Below are 13,760 nucleotides of genomic sequence, written 5' to 3' on the forward strand. Positions count from 1 at the left end.
TCTTTGTTTAACACGTTTGGTGGTGGCAGCATAGGGTTCAAGGACAAGGCAAAGTTTGTACCTTGGGGAAGTTTTTAACCTAAGCTGGTAAAAATAAGCTTACGGGGTCTTTCATGCAGATCCCCACATCTGTACCCTAGAGTTCAGAGTGGGGAGGGAACCTTGACAGTGGCATAGAAACCATTTTGCGTAGTCAGCAGCATTATGTAGGTCTGGAGTCCTTGTAAATTGAGCTTCATCATTGACTAAGATCTTCACCGAGATTGGCTCAAGGCAGTATACAGATACTAGTAGCTGTTGGCATCATAAGAGGATTCAACTTGTTTTATATTGGACATCCCCATGGATGTCCATGACTGTTCACAGAGCCTCCTCCATTTCTACCCTGTTCCGCTCAGGGTCTGTGCTACTACCCCGCGGTCTAAGTGATTCCTTGAGCGATATATCATCCACCTGCTTCTCTTCATTTTCATTGGCCTCTTCACGAACCCAGTGGTGCACACAGTCCTGTTCAGAGTTGCTCCTAACGTACCCAGGCAAATTCATGTGTGCCTCATTTTGCCTACTGGCATTTCTGCAGACTTTGCTGGAAATCAGAACCATGCAGGAGCTGGCCACCATCTGAGACTGGCTGCTGGTGCTGTGGGTCATGTTGGTTAGGACGGAGCCATATCTGTAATTGCCACATGGAGTCGTCCTTTTCCAGTCAATAGCCAGGTTCCATCTAGTCCAAGTCTTCTTGATTTCAGTCTGAACCTACCAGAGGGAAAAACAAAATCAATCAACAGATCTAAGGCATAAATTGTAAGGGGAAGGAGTCAAAAGCTAAAGGAAACCTTTAACCATCTTCCCTTTAAAGCACAATCTTGAAAATTCACATGATATGAAGCCCCTCCAGCTGTGTAAAATCAGGTTAAAAAATCACATATTAACCCTTAAGAAAAATCCCAAATGCCCAATCAAATGTCATCACCTATCAGCCAGATTCTAATTAACTTTCTCCAGTCCTACTGTAATCATAGATTCAGATGATAAAGCCAGAAGGGACCATTAGAGTAAAGTGTTGCTGAAGTAAGAGCATCAGAATCTGGCCCTGTGTCACTAATGTCACCTTGACTGAAAGACCTTTTTAAACATTGCATTTACATTTCATCATGCATGTCATTTCACTCCGTTGGTACAATGAATATTACTAGTCAGTTTCTGACCAAGGTGCAAATAATACAGGGGCTTGTTCAAATCTAGACAAAAATTGTTTCCATTTTGTTTATTTTATAATTCATAACAATTTAGGGAACCAACTGCCTGACCCTATCCCTTTAAGAGTTGCTCAGTAGCTGTAGGGACAAACTGCTAACTCACAACTACCCTCTTATTACATTCTGTACAAAATATCCCTTTCTGTCACGCAGTGATTTTTGGTTAGGAGCCTCATCCAATCCGGGCTTTCAGCTTACCTCTCCATTGCAGTAACAATAGATGATGGAGACGAAGAAACCCTGAAGGATAAGGAAGCATAAATTATTAAGGGATAATTGCCATGTGAAGAAGCATGTCAAATGTAAGTCTCCTTCCAGCTAAATTTTAGCATGTCTAACTTATGTTAAACATATTAATGAAGTTTATCATTTCTCAAAGTCTTCCAAGTTCTTTCCATGTTATTTTAGCTACACCCAGCAGAGTTTTATCTGTTATCACAATCCCTGGAGAAAGAAGACAAGGAGATGGAAGCTAGATACTCTCTCTAGTACAACTGGCTGGAAAATGGAAATCCCTTCCCATGAAATATTTCACATTCCTGGGGGAAAAAAAATTGGTGCCAAATGAGGACAGAAAGTAAAAAAATGTGAAATGTTTTGTGAGAAGAAACTTCCAGAAAAATTCCCTTTCAGGAGAACTAAAATGGAATGTTTCCACTGGCCAGAATCCTGCCTGCAGAGAGAATGTGAAACTGACAAGAGTCAGAAAGTGAAATTAACAAGACCTTTGCACAGGGCAGCTGGAAAACCATCACTTCAGTTTTCCTGAGAGAATCAATTTTTTTTTTTTTTTTTTGCAAAATTGATATTTTCCTACAGAAAATTTTGATTTTTGTGAAAATGGCATTTTGTGTTGGAAAATTATTCCAACCAATCAGCTCTGCTCTCTATCTTCAGATTCGTGTCTGCAATGTCTGCTTTCACTGTTATTTCTGGAACCTACATAATCTTGTGGTTATTTACACCCAGTTGTCATAGTAACTGAATGCATATAGTAGAAAAGTAAATTAAAGTCAGAAGCTTCATCCTTGAAGCAGAACTTTCCTAACTAGGAAACAAAAAGACATCTATTTTATCACAAAAGCTAATAATACACCAGCAGAGAAAACACACTCCAGATATAGTCATCACAACCCTTCCATGGTAAATAGCACACAGAGGAGCAGGAGTACTGTTGTGTTTTCTCTAGTGTGGAACGAGCCCCCAGCTGCTCCTAGGTTTAGGAACTCAATGACCAACCTTGTCAGAGCTCTGTAAAAATGTGATTTGCCTTTGGCATCAGAATTACACTGTTACACAGTGTCAAGGGTCTGCAGAAAACCAGAGAGAAGGGGTAAGGGATGAGAAGGACAGAGAACAAAACGGATAATATATCTCGCACCTGGAAAGAGTTGAAGAAGAGCTCACAGTGCATTCGGATCTGCCATCCCAGCCCGGTGAAAGTGTGCGGTAGGCACACAAAGACAATATAATGCACCCCGAAGACCAGAATCAGAACCAAGGTGGACTTTGCTAACTTCCTGTAAGAGAGTTACAAAAAAATACAAGAATGAGAGTGGATTGCAGTGAGGAGATCATGTAGACTCATTAAGATTACATCTAACATAAATTTGTTGACTTTTCAACCTCCTACAGAGTAATGACTTCCTATTTTGTTTTTAGCTAATCATTTTCCAGCATAAAAAGTCCCAGTGGCAATGTGGGATAATTACATTTCCTCAATCCAGCATAAAACAGAGTCCCACTTGATTGTGTCCCCAAAATGTACCCCAACAAGGGTGATGTGTACTGCAGCCGTCACTCCCTCAGCAGGTACTTACTACGTGAATTAGCACTGTGGTACACAAGTACTTTTCTATTACATTGGACCCGTGAGAGCTTTTACACTTCATCTTGAAAAAGCAAAAGATCTCTTTTCTTGTGAGATATGCTGAAAAGCTCAAGAGCCTAGGGAAGGTTCAGTTAAAAAGGAAATGGGCATTTCCAAGAAAACACTACAAATTAAGGGCTCTACTGTGGCTTGCAGCAAAAACCCTCCAATAGGGTGTGGCTTGTAGCTGCAACACCTCAGTGAGAGATCTGTGAAGCATTGGAGCTCCAAGAGGTCCAGTGGAATCGTCCCTGCTGCTACATCCCTTGCACGGCTGGCTAGCTCCACTGCTCAGTGTGGTGGAGGCTGGGAGCATGGGCTCACAACCTCCCCATTGCACCCTGTCTACTTTTGCACCCCAGGACACACCTGAAGGGATCAGTTTCAAACTGTTCCAGAAAATGGCGGAGGTGCTCCCCTGGTTAGGACCGCCCTTTCAATACAGCTTTGCAACTTCAGTGTGCCACTACCGAGCCCGCTGCTCGGGTAAGTGTGACAGCCAGGAGTGTTTTTCCCATTGGCAGGTGGTGTAATCTTTCTTTTCTCATGCAGGCCTTTGCACATTCATCTGCGCTTTTGTCACCTTAGGAATAGTTTATTGTAATTCACTCTACAGGAGGCTACACACCGCAATCAACTGGAAACTGAAGCTAGTGCAGTATGTGGCCAACCACTTGTTAAGCAGAGCGCCGTGGAGAGAATACATTACACCAGTGCTCCAGAGTCTGAACTGACTGCCTATTTGGTTCCAGCTGGAGCTTTAATTATATTAAAATTTGCATTTTATATTATATTAAACTTTTGCTGTTTGGACTTTTGCAGGAGCCATGAAACAGAAGCAGAGATCTCTAGGGTCAAGCTGGGTTAGCCCTATAAGACATTCAGTGCTGACGGATTTCTACAACTCTGTCACCTTTTGGAACCATAAACTGTAACTCATTGGCATATATATGCTTTACCTGTAAATAATTCTCTCATTCCTTTTCTTAGTTAACAAATCCTTAGTTAGTTTATTACAGGATTGGCTACAAGTGTTGTCTGTGGTGTGAGATCTAGGTACAAATTGACCTAGGGTAAGTGACTGGTCTGTGGGGACTGGAAGCAACCTGAATCTTTTGTGGTCTTTGGTTTTATGTGGCAGCCAACTATCACTGAGTCCAGCTTGCCTGGCTGGCAAGATAGCGTGGAATGCCTGAGGGGACTGTCTGTGACTCCATGGTAAGACTGGTATGGTGCTTCAGGAATTCACATTTGTTACTGGGTTGGTGAAATCTAATTTTTGACAGTCTGCCCTGAGATTGACACTCACAGTTGTGAACCACTCCAAACAGTGTGACAGTCCTTCATTGGTTTGGGAGCTGGTTAACTGAGAACCCACCTTTCACCTTGAAGAGATGCTGGACCTTGCTTGAGTTAAAGGTATACATCTGCTGGCAGGACATTCTCCAAGTTGGGTGCTCAGTTTGGAATGCACTCCCTCTCCTTGATTCGCCACCCCCAGAATTGTTAACCTGCGAGACCCATCTGTTTTCTCAGGAGTTTGGTAGATCAATGGGTTGACTTGGGTCCCAAGTGGTGGTGGTGGTTATAGGAGTAAGAGGGGATTTTTGAGAGTACCCCTCTATGAGAGTTCTGTAAGCATTTGTGTGTGTGTGTGATTTTTTTTTTTAATGATATTTCATTATGGTTAGGTGTGCTAGAGTTGTAGCCTTAGGGCTGTCGATTAATCGCAGTTAACTCACGCGATTAACTCAAAAAAAATTAACTGCAATTAAAAAAATGAATCGTGATTGCACTATTAAACAATAGAATACCAATTGAAATGCATTAAAAATTTTTGGATGTTTTTCTACATTTTCAAATGTATTGATTTCCATTACAACCCAGAATACAAAAAGTGTACAGTGCTCACTTTATATTTTTGATTACAAATATTTGCACTGTAAAAATGATAAACAAGAGTGTTTTTCAATTCACCTCATACAATACTGTAGTGCAGGGAAAACGGGCTCAGAGGTGATTCCAGCACATCAGGTGACAGTCCCAAAGGGGATCCCTGTGACCGAACCCATCACAGCCAGTTACAACAGGGCCATGCGAACGCTTGTTCTCACTTTCAGGTGACATTGTAAACAAGACGTGGGCAGCATTATCTCCTGCAAATTGTCACCAAACTTGTTTGTCTGAGCAATTGGCTGAAGTAGAACTGAGTGGACTTGTAGGTTCTAAAGTTTTACATTTGTTTTATTTTTGAATGCAGTTATTTTTTTGTACATAATTCTACATTTGTAAGTTCAACTTTGGTTATTAAGAGATTGCACTACAGTATTTGTATTAGGTGAATTATACTATTGTTTTTTACAGTGCAAGTATTTGTAATCAAATATAACTATAAAGTGAGCACTGTACACTTTGTACTCTGTGTTGTAATTGAAATCAATATATTTGAAAATGTAGAAAACAAACATCCAAAAATATTTTAAATAAATGGGATTCTATTATTGTTTAACAGTGCAATTAATCGCTTGACAGCCCTAGAATAAATGAATGAATATTTTTCAGAAATGCCCACAGGAAAGCTGAACTTGTATGCCCACACAGTCTGGAAGATGAATTTACAAAACCAGGATATTTCAGATGAATGTAGCAAAACAATCCATCAACCCCGAAATTTCTCAGAAGCTATGCTTCAAAGGCTGCTTCACCTTTTATTGAGACTTGTAGGTGATTCATACCGTTTAAAGCATCCCTTTTAGCCAGAAAAATCTTGACTATGCTGTTAAACAAAATCCAGCCCAGGGATTTACCTGTATTGTTTCCTTGTGTCATACCCAACAGCATTTGTCTCCCATATTTTGGTTGCCAGAACCCGTACGGTGTTCAGGAACAGAATGAAGTTCAGCTGTAAAATGCAGAGCGGTATTACAGGGGGTTTGAAGGTTGGTTGAAAAGAATGTAATCAGGAGCATAGGCACAAAAACAATGAAGAACATTTTGCCACATAGGAAAACTGCAGCAAGGATAAAATATATCTTTCTGATCACTGGTCCAGGACATTGCTTGGAAAAGTTACTGGTTCTGAAGTTCCTAGCCCTGGCTAGTTGTGAGATATCACATCACTTGGTTATCATGGATGGGCCAGATTTTCAGCTCCATTGAAGTCAACCATGCCAAATTAAACCACTTCAGTTCTGACATAGGTTAAGTTAGATATTGATGAGGTGTTAATTATGGGATCCCATGCTTTCCATTACTAAAAGCTTTAGGGCCAGATTCATTGGCCTGGAGGCTACTCCAGAGGTGCAAAGTGGACTGGCTACCTGGGTCAGGGGAGGGAGGAATCCTTGGGTGGCAGAGAGATGATATAAACACTCCTATGTCAACCCTTCTTTGATTTAGTGTAGGGGGGATAGCCTGGCAAAAGGGACTGTGGCTATGATGGTCTTTTGGGGCCACAGGCACCAGGTTTAAGTCATGCTGGGGACAAGGACCAATGCCCATTGACCACATGATCAGGGAGTTGCAAAGATGGCTTAATATCACCTTAGTCCATCACCAACTTGTGCACTTCCCCTGAGCACAGTTCAGCCAGTTCGGTGACTCTGGGCCTAACTCCAGCTGTGTTCAATATAGCAGCAGCTCAAACCACATCAGGAACTGAGTAGAAACAAAAGTCAGCTTGGTATAAAGTGTGTGGTTTTGTTTTTTTTTTATTGTTTTTAAGGGCTGATGTCCTCAATCTGGCCAGGATTACTGGAGTTGGCAGTACCAGCTCTGTGAAATTGGACGAATCCCAGCTTCCCAAAGCTATATGGCATTTCTTTCCAGCCCCGGGGGTTTGGGAGATACTGCACCTTAAAACAGGTCCCGCTGAACTGGCGGAGATCTTTTTGGCATTGCTTGAGCGCTGGGCATAGTAAGCCCTAGTCTTCACAGCAGTGTAATTTTTTTTATGCATCACAGATAGCCCTGTTATCACAGTTTAGTTTGCATTGTTTCCCTTGTACCTACTGCCAGTTTTACTTGTGTACACGCAGGGCTTTCATTTGCAAACCACCCCTTTCAAGTGCAGCTTTGGCAAGACTTCTGTGGTGTAATTTAGAAATCCTGAATACACCTGCTGCCTTTATTAGGCATAGAAAGCATTTTCTATTCCATGCACCAAAGTGCCTATTATCGCATCAGCTAAGCCCTCCCGCAGAATTGGATGCTGATTGTGAACAAACAAACAATCAAATGGTCTCATAGTGTCAGTTGAAAATCTAGTGAGTACGCTGCCAGGGGATCATACGCTATGCTGCCCAAAGGATGAAACTGAGAGTATAATGGGTCTTTTGTATCACTAACTGGATTCCCACGCTGTCACAACAGCATAGTGCCAGTGGAAACAGTTGCAGTGAAAAAGGTTTGGGGTCCCTTAAGGAGAACTTTCATCCACATGAATCAAACAGAAATTTGTTAGGAAACTTTCAAATCTGAGCTACCTGTCAGACCCCTTCTCCTCAAAGCCCAGCTAGTCAATTGGAGCATTTTCCCATTCACTTCAGCGGCTTTGGACCAGGACTTTATTGCCACTGTGACCTCTGAAATAAGGGCAGAACATCTGGGATCTGGAGGCAAACTGGTCTTGGTGAAAGGCTTCTGAATTCCTTGTTCCTATAGGTCCTCAGAGGCTAAGTTTAGGACATCAATTCACACAGGGCCTGAGCCTGATTCTCCTGCTGTTTAAATCAGAAGTAATTCCATTGAAATTGTTGGCACGAGACCAGTGGCATGAGAGAAGAATCAGGTCAAGAACTGGACAGCATCATATATGAACACAGACAGTTCATTCACATATTACTGAGGCTGTAAAAACAGGGCTTGAAGAAAGGACGCTCTCCCTGCGTTAAGCATGGCCATTTCCATTACACAAATTACTGCCACTTTCACCTTGAAACATAGTGAAAGGTCCCAATTGACACCAAAAGAATGGATTGACTGCACTCAAAATACGGCACCGAAGTGGAGTATACTGACAGAGAGCACCTATGTCACTGTTTTCTGGCAATTCCTTATTTCTACAGCAATTCTAAATAGCACATAGTTAGAACAGTATGCAGGGGCCTCTTGTGCCACTGCTCATAAAGATACCAAGGGATGTGACGCATCCTCCGGCAACAGAATTTTTCAAATTAAGATTTCATGTTTTTCTAGCAGATAGTGCAAGCAGAGCTATTGGACGTGAAGCAGGAATTAATTCTTTGACATTCGATGGCCTGTGATTGCAGGTGGTCAGATTAAATCATCACAATGATCCCTAAAAATCTGTGACTAACTGACCTGATTCCAATCTCATTTACACAAGTTCTGTGCGGCTGTATATCATTGGGCATGGCTCTCCTTTACACTTAAGACCCTTTTACACCATTATATTAATGTAAAGGAGAATTTACATCCACTTCACGTTGCCAAAGAGAGGAAGAGGGGTCACAGTGTAAACACAAATCAGGTTCCATTGTCTTAGTGGAGTTACTCCTCTTTTACACCTATGTAAGTTAGCCCACAAACAGCCCCAAAATCTTCACTAACCAAAGAAAAGGTGACTTCGTCGTTTTTTTGAAACCTTTCATTTTGATGTTACTCTTTTTGGTTTCCTGGGTGTGTGCCTTTAAAAAGGATGTGCTTTGTCTCTATTTGTTTTCATTTCTCTCAGCCAGTTTTTATGCTGGTTTGTTTGTTACTTGGCTTTCCTGAAATATTTCCAGGTTCATTTGAAAACAAACCAGTGCATCAGATATAATGTCCGGTCATACAACTGGGTGGCTTTTGTACTCAGAGAGCAAACAGCAGTGCAAACTGTTACTCTTGGGCTTGAAGAAAAACCCCGTGTTCTGTTCTAGAGACGAAAGAAACAGCTAGCTTGCGATCGGAGTGTTTGATAATAAAATTTGTTCCGTAAAATAGGATGGGGGCACCAGTAATGTTGTTATTTCTATGTATTACAGTAGTGCTTAGTGGCCCCAATTGAGACTGGCACCCCATTGTGCTAGGTCCTGTACAAATACTGAGAGTATGTCTACACTACACAGTGCAGGTAGGCATGCCTATGCTAGCTTTAATCTAGCTAGTGGATCTAAAAACCCGCAGTGAAGATGTGGTGGCATAGACCCTTCCATTGGCTGTACAAGCTGCCTGGAATCCTGGGTTGGTAGTGGGGTCTGGGTCCGTAGTGGGGTCTGGGTCCCCACAGTTTCACTCCTGGTTTGGCATGAGAGTAGCTTGCTAAATGCAGGACCAGCATATACCATTCCCCAGACAATTCTCTCAGTGCAGCTAGTCCTCACCTTTCAAACCTCGTCCACTCTCCTGAGGTCTCAGTCCCACAGTTTTGTGATGCTGGCAATCAAGTTGAAACTGCCATGCTCACTTTCATTTGGGAAGCAAGCTGGCTTGGAATCCAGATCTCCTGTCCCAACCTGTCATAACACTTCATTTACTACAAATGTGTTTTGAGCCCAGTAAGAGTGATAGCTCTGGAAACTCACCAAAGTGTCATTTTGATTATAATAAAAAAGCTTGGTGTCAAGTGCAGAAGCGGCTAATAACCAGGGGCCATGTCTAATACCTAGACTCTGAGTTAAGCACATTTCAATGAGCCATCTAAAAGCCTTAAATCACAGATGAGTCTGAAAAGTAGATTTTAATGTCTGGACAAATTTGATCATTTATTACAACACCGCTCCTAAGACAAGAGACTCTGGCAAGAGCTACAGCCATTACTAGTGAATTTTTATGAGGCCGAGGCAGCAGAAATTAAGTGTGTCTAGAAACAAAGGATGATATAAATGTAAATATAACAGAAGAAGAAAACGCTCTCCAAAGATTTTTTTTTTCTGCTTCTCCTGAAGCAAACAAAATTAACTGTGTAAGGATGCATGTGTCCTGGTTACAGAAGCACCTTTGACAGGTTAAGTTGATGCATGATGAAAATTCAGTATGCAGCGGCCCTTTAAAAAAAATCCCATTTTTATGTGTTTTTAAGGTGTCACATCAGGCTCTGCACAGTGTACAGATGAGCTCAGCAGAGGTGCTGCAGTGAAAGCTATGCTGGTATAAATAAGAAAGGGCAATTGGCTGAGTGTTCTCTGGCCTCATGGCTTTGGAATTCAATCCCAACTCAGTGGTCTGAAACAGACCAAATCTGATCAGTTGACATGATCAGAAAGTGAGAACCATGTCATGAAAATAGCACAGTGTTATTTGTTCTGCTGGTTTAGAAAAGGAACAATTATTGGGTTATTCCAATTTTTTTCTTTAACATTTTTATAGAAAAGTTTTCATTTGGGACTTTATTTATTTTTCCTTTCTCCGCCCCCCCCCCGCCCTTCCCATGTTGCCAACAGGAAGAATGATAAATCAAACCTCAAAAACTTAAATACCCCCCCCCCATATTTTTGTTTTCTATGTTTCTTCAAAACACCAGGACCGTTTGGGAGAAAAAAAGGTCAAGAAATTTGTCAATTTCCTAAAAAGGCCATTTTTGACACTGCCCTCGCCCCCGTCTCCCCCCCACACCAAAAATTGTCCAACCAGCTCTACTACTGATCCTCACGGCATGCTGCAAAGTTAAGCTTTGGTGGGGAAAGGGTATTTATGTTTTTAATATGCTGGGGTTGCTGATGGTGGGTTATATTGGATCGCCCTGCTGTGCTTTAGCTATTTTGGGGAATATTTTTAAATTATTTTTAAGTTATGCCAGGGGAGTGTACAGCTACATTCTGTTTAAATATAATATTTATTTTATGGGCCAGATTAATTAGTAGGATAATGGAGACACAATTCTTGGTTTCCCTATGCATTGGCAAATGCCAGTCTTTTTAATTCTGTATTTGAATAAATTGTTCCAGTTATAATCATCAGGTATTTTCATGTGTGTCAAAAATTGGGCCAAACACAGAGCATGAATGAGATTTATGACGTACTGATTTTACATAAATACAGACATGAGATTAATCATGAGATGCATGAAACTTGGCAGGTCCAGCTGCCGTATTATTATTATGTTTATTATTTGTGTGCCAAGTTACGGTAACAAAGATAGTACCCAGTGCAGTACTTGGGTTGTGCAATGCTGCCCAGGACTTGGGCCATTGTGGATACAAACACTATAATTCTAAAAGCAAAAGTATGGACTCATTAGCATTATCCCCTCTGAAGAATCTACCTTCATATCAAACTCCCAGTAGTTTCAATGAGGGTTTCGCACATGGAAGAGCCGCATGATTCGGCTCCTGGAGTCACACATCACTTTCCTATCTTCCTTGCCCCACTCTGTGCTTTTCAGCCATTCCCTTTAGCATAAAATGTTACAGGGCTAAAATTCAAGATGAGAATATGGGCACGGGGATTGAAACTGCAAAGAAGATCTTTCGTTTCCCATATACTTTTGAAAATGGAACTCACGTGATTTTGAAAAGGGAACCCTTGGCCTACACTTGAATATGATCATTTTTATCAGCTATCATAAAGTGTTCTCAGTCTGGAATTTTAAAAAAAGAAGCCATTACAGCTTTTGCCCTAAACTTTCCCCTTGAGGTTCAAAAGCCAAAAGTTGGATTAACTTTATTTTTAAATTGCTTTTCATTGTCACCCGTTTTTACACTTCTGGATGGGACCAATAAAGAAAGTGATTAAATCCTGACGCAAAGGCTGTTCTTATGTTATTCCTGGCCTGGACAGGAAGCACTGGAAATTCCATGAGAACATCTGTTTTCGGGCAAGTTCCAGCCAATTTTATAGACTCAAGAGATTTCAATAATTAGGAAAAGGATCTGAAATTTGGAGCATTTATCTGAACAGAGTCTAACTGCTGACTCTTCATTCATCCATCACTAGGGAAAGCTTCACCTTGATCAACTTCATTTCTTGAGTCACTTTTTCTGATCGATCCCAAGAGTTAGTTGAGAGACTAAGGTAACTTGCTCCTCATTCCACCCTCCCCATCCCCACTCTCACTTCAGAACCTGTGTCGTTTACAGCAAAGCCAGAGAGTTTAAAAAAAATCAGACAACCAATAAACTATTTACACTACATCGCATGTATAAAACCTACCCCAATGGCTGCTAATATCGGTGCTTGGTAAATCCATTTGATAGCGCCGGCACTGAGCTCCCAGCATCTGTGATATCAACAAATACCTAGAGTTAAACTAATGACAACAGCAATAAACAATCAAAGGTGGGGGTTTTTTTTGGGTTTTTTTTTAGTTTTGTTTTTTCCCCATTGGCTAGAATGGGTCATGCTCACTTTGGAGGCGTGTAGATGAATGGGCCACCGATTTAGGTCAGCCAAAAGAAACAGTCAGCGCTAGGCTATCAGTCTACGAAAAGACCAACAAAACCAGCCACATCATCACCCTCAAAACAATGACACTCCCCCCATCCCCCATTGGGACTAACTGCCTCCATTGTTGGCACTCGCAGAGTGAAAGGACAAGGAGACTGGAAGCTCTAGTCAAGAGCTGATCCCGCTGGGGCACAGTTGAGACCCTCTGAGAAGACAACGTGGGTAACTTCCACTGCTGCAGGAGTGGTTGCACAGACGGCGTCATTCGCCTGCGCTGTCAAGACAGCAGCTTTCATGACCGTTGACTGGAGACATGGGTTTTAACCAGGAAAAGCATGTCAGCCATAAGTTCAAGCTTCAGAATGGGGTCAAAAAATGCGTTTGGCTAATAGATAAATGACGGAGAGTGGAAGCGAAAACAAGACTGATCAATACAACCCAAATGGCCCATATTAGACAAAAATGCAGGGCTTTGACGACTAATGATGAGGGTACAGGGAATCAGAGTTTGTCTCTATAAAAACATAAGCCAAAATGATGTGATCCTTTACCTCCTGCTGCATGTTTTCATTATATAAATGTAGGTATTACAGCTGTTTAGCTATTCTAAAGCAATGTAAATACTTCATCACACATGCTACAGTTGGGTCAGCTGTAGCTGTAATCATGTTAACGATAGAGGCCATGACACTACTTGCTAAATGCAGATACCATTGGTTTTACAGGAATAACATGTCAGTTTAGGGATAAGTTGTGAAGCCTTTTTTCCTGCCGGGGCGTGCTTAAGCACACCCATTTGTCCATTGACTTCAATGGGTCCCTGGTATGACTAAGTGCTCTCCAGGCTGAGTTAGGTTCACACAGTTAGCCTGTGGTTAGTAAATAATGCATATGAATTGCAAAGTTCTGGCGCATCCATTTACAAGTAGTCATGAGCCTGGAGTGGCAAGTCTTAAGCAACCTCAGGCCTTGTTTTAGGGATATTTTATGAGCGCATTTCCTGCTGAATGGGCGTATGTGTTGTCTGAACATGACAATAATTTTCTGTCTTACTCTATATGAGACTCTTAGCTATTCAGGCTTGTCAACAGCGCCTTCTGCTCTCTAAAGGACTTATTTTCTTCCTGTTGTTGACAAAATAATGTCTGCAATTTCATACCGACACAGACATGAAAGAACGTCAACTGATTGTCATGCTGGACACTGTGTTTCAGCCCTGTAGAAAACGTAATGTTTTAGTATGAATTTACATTGCATATAAAGGGTCAAATGCTAACCAAACACACCCAAAATTCATCATTTGT

The 13,760-nt window shown here is 41.5% G+C and overlaps 1 protein-coding gene across 1 annotated transcript in view; it reads right to left on the reverse strand.

The window, feature by feature from the left end:
- Positions 1 to 360: 360 nt before the first annotated feature.
- Positions 361 to 13,760, reverse strand: part of PTH2R (parathyroid hormone 2 receptor) — a 96,599-nt gene continuing 83,199 nt past the window's right edge. The window contains exons 9-13 of the mRNA XM_073304765.1: positions 12,223 to 12,289; positions 5,937 to 6,031; positions 2,641 to 2,779; positions 1,458 to 1,499; positions 361 to 756 (exon numbers count right to left, since the gene is read on the reverse strand). Coding sequence (XP_073160866.1) covers positions 361 to 756; positions 1,458 to 1,499; positions 2,641 to 2,779; positions 5,937 to 6,031; positions 12,223 to 12,289 — 739 coding nt within the window. The remainder of the gene's footprint in view (positions 757 to 1,457; positions 1,500 to 2,640; positions 2,780 to 5,936; positions 6,032 to 12,222; positions 12,290 to 13,760) is intronic.

The sequence above is a fragment of the Lepidochelys kempii genome, chromosome 11, assembly GCF_965140265.1.
Source record: "Lepidochelys kempii isolate rLepKem1 chromosome 11, rLepKem1.hap2, whole genome shotgun sequence".
Classification (NCBI taxonomy): domain Eukaryota; kingdom Metazoa; phylum Chordata; order Testudines; family Cheloniidae; genus Lepidochelys; species Lepidochelys kempii.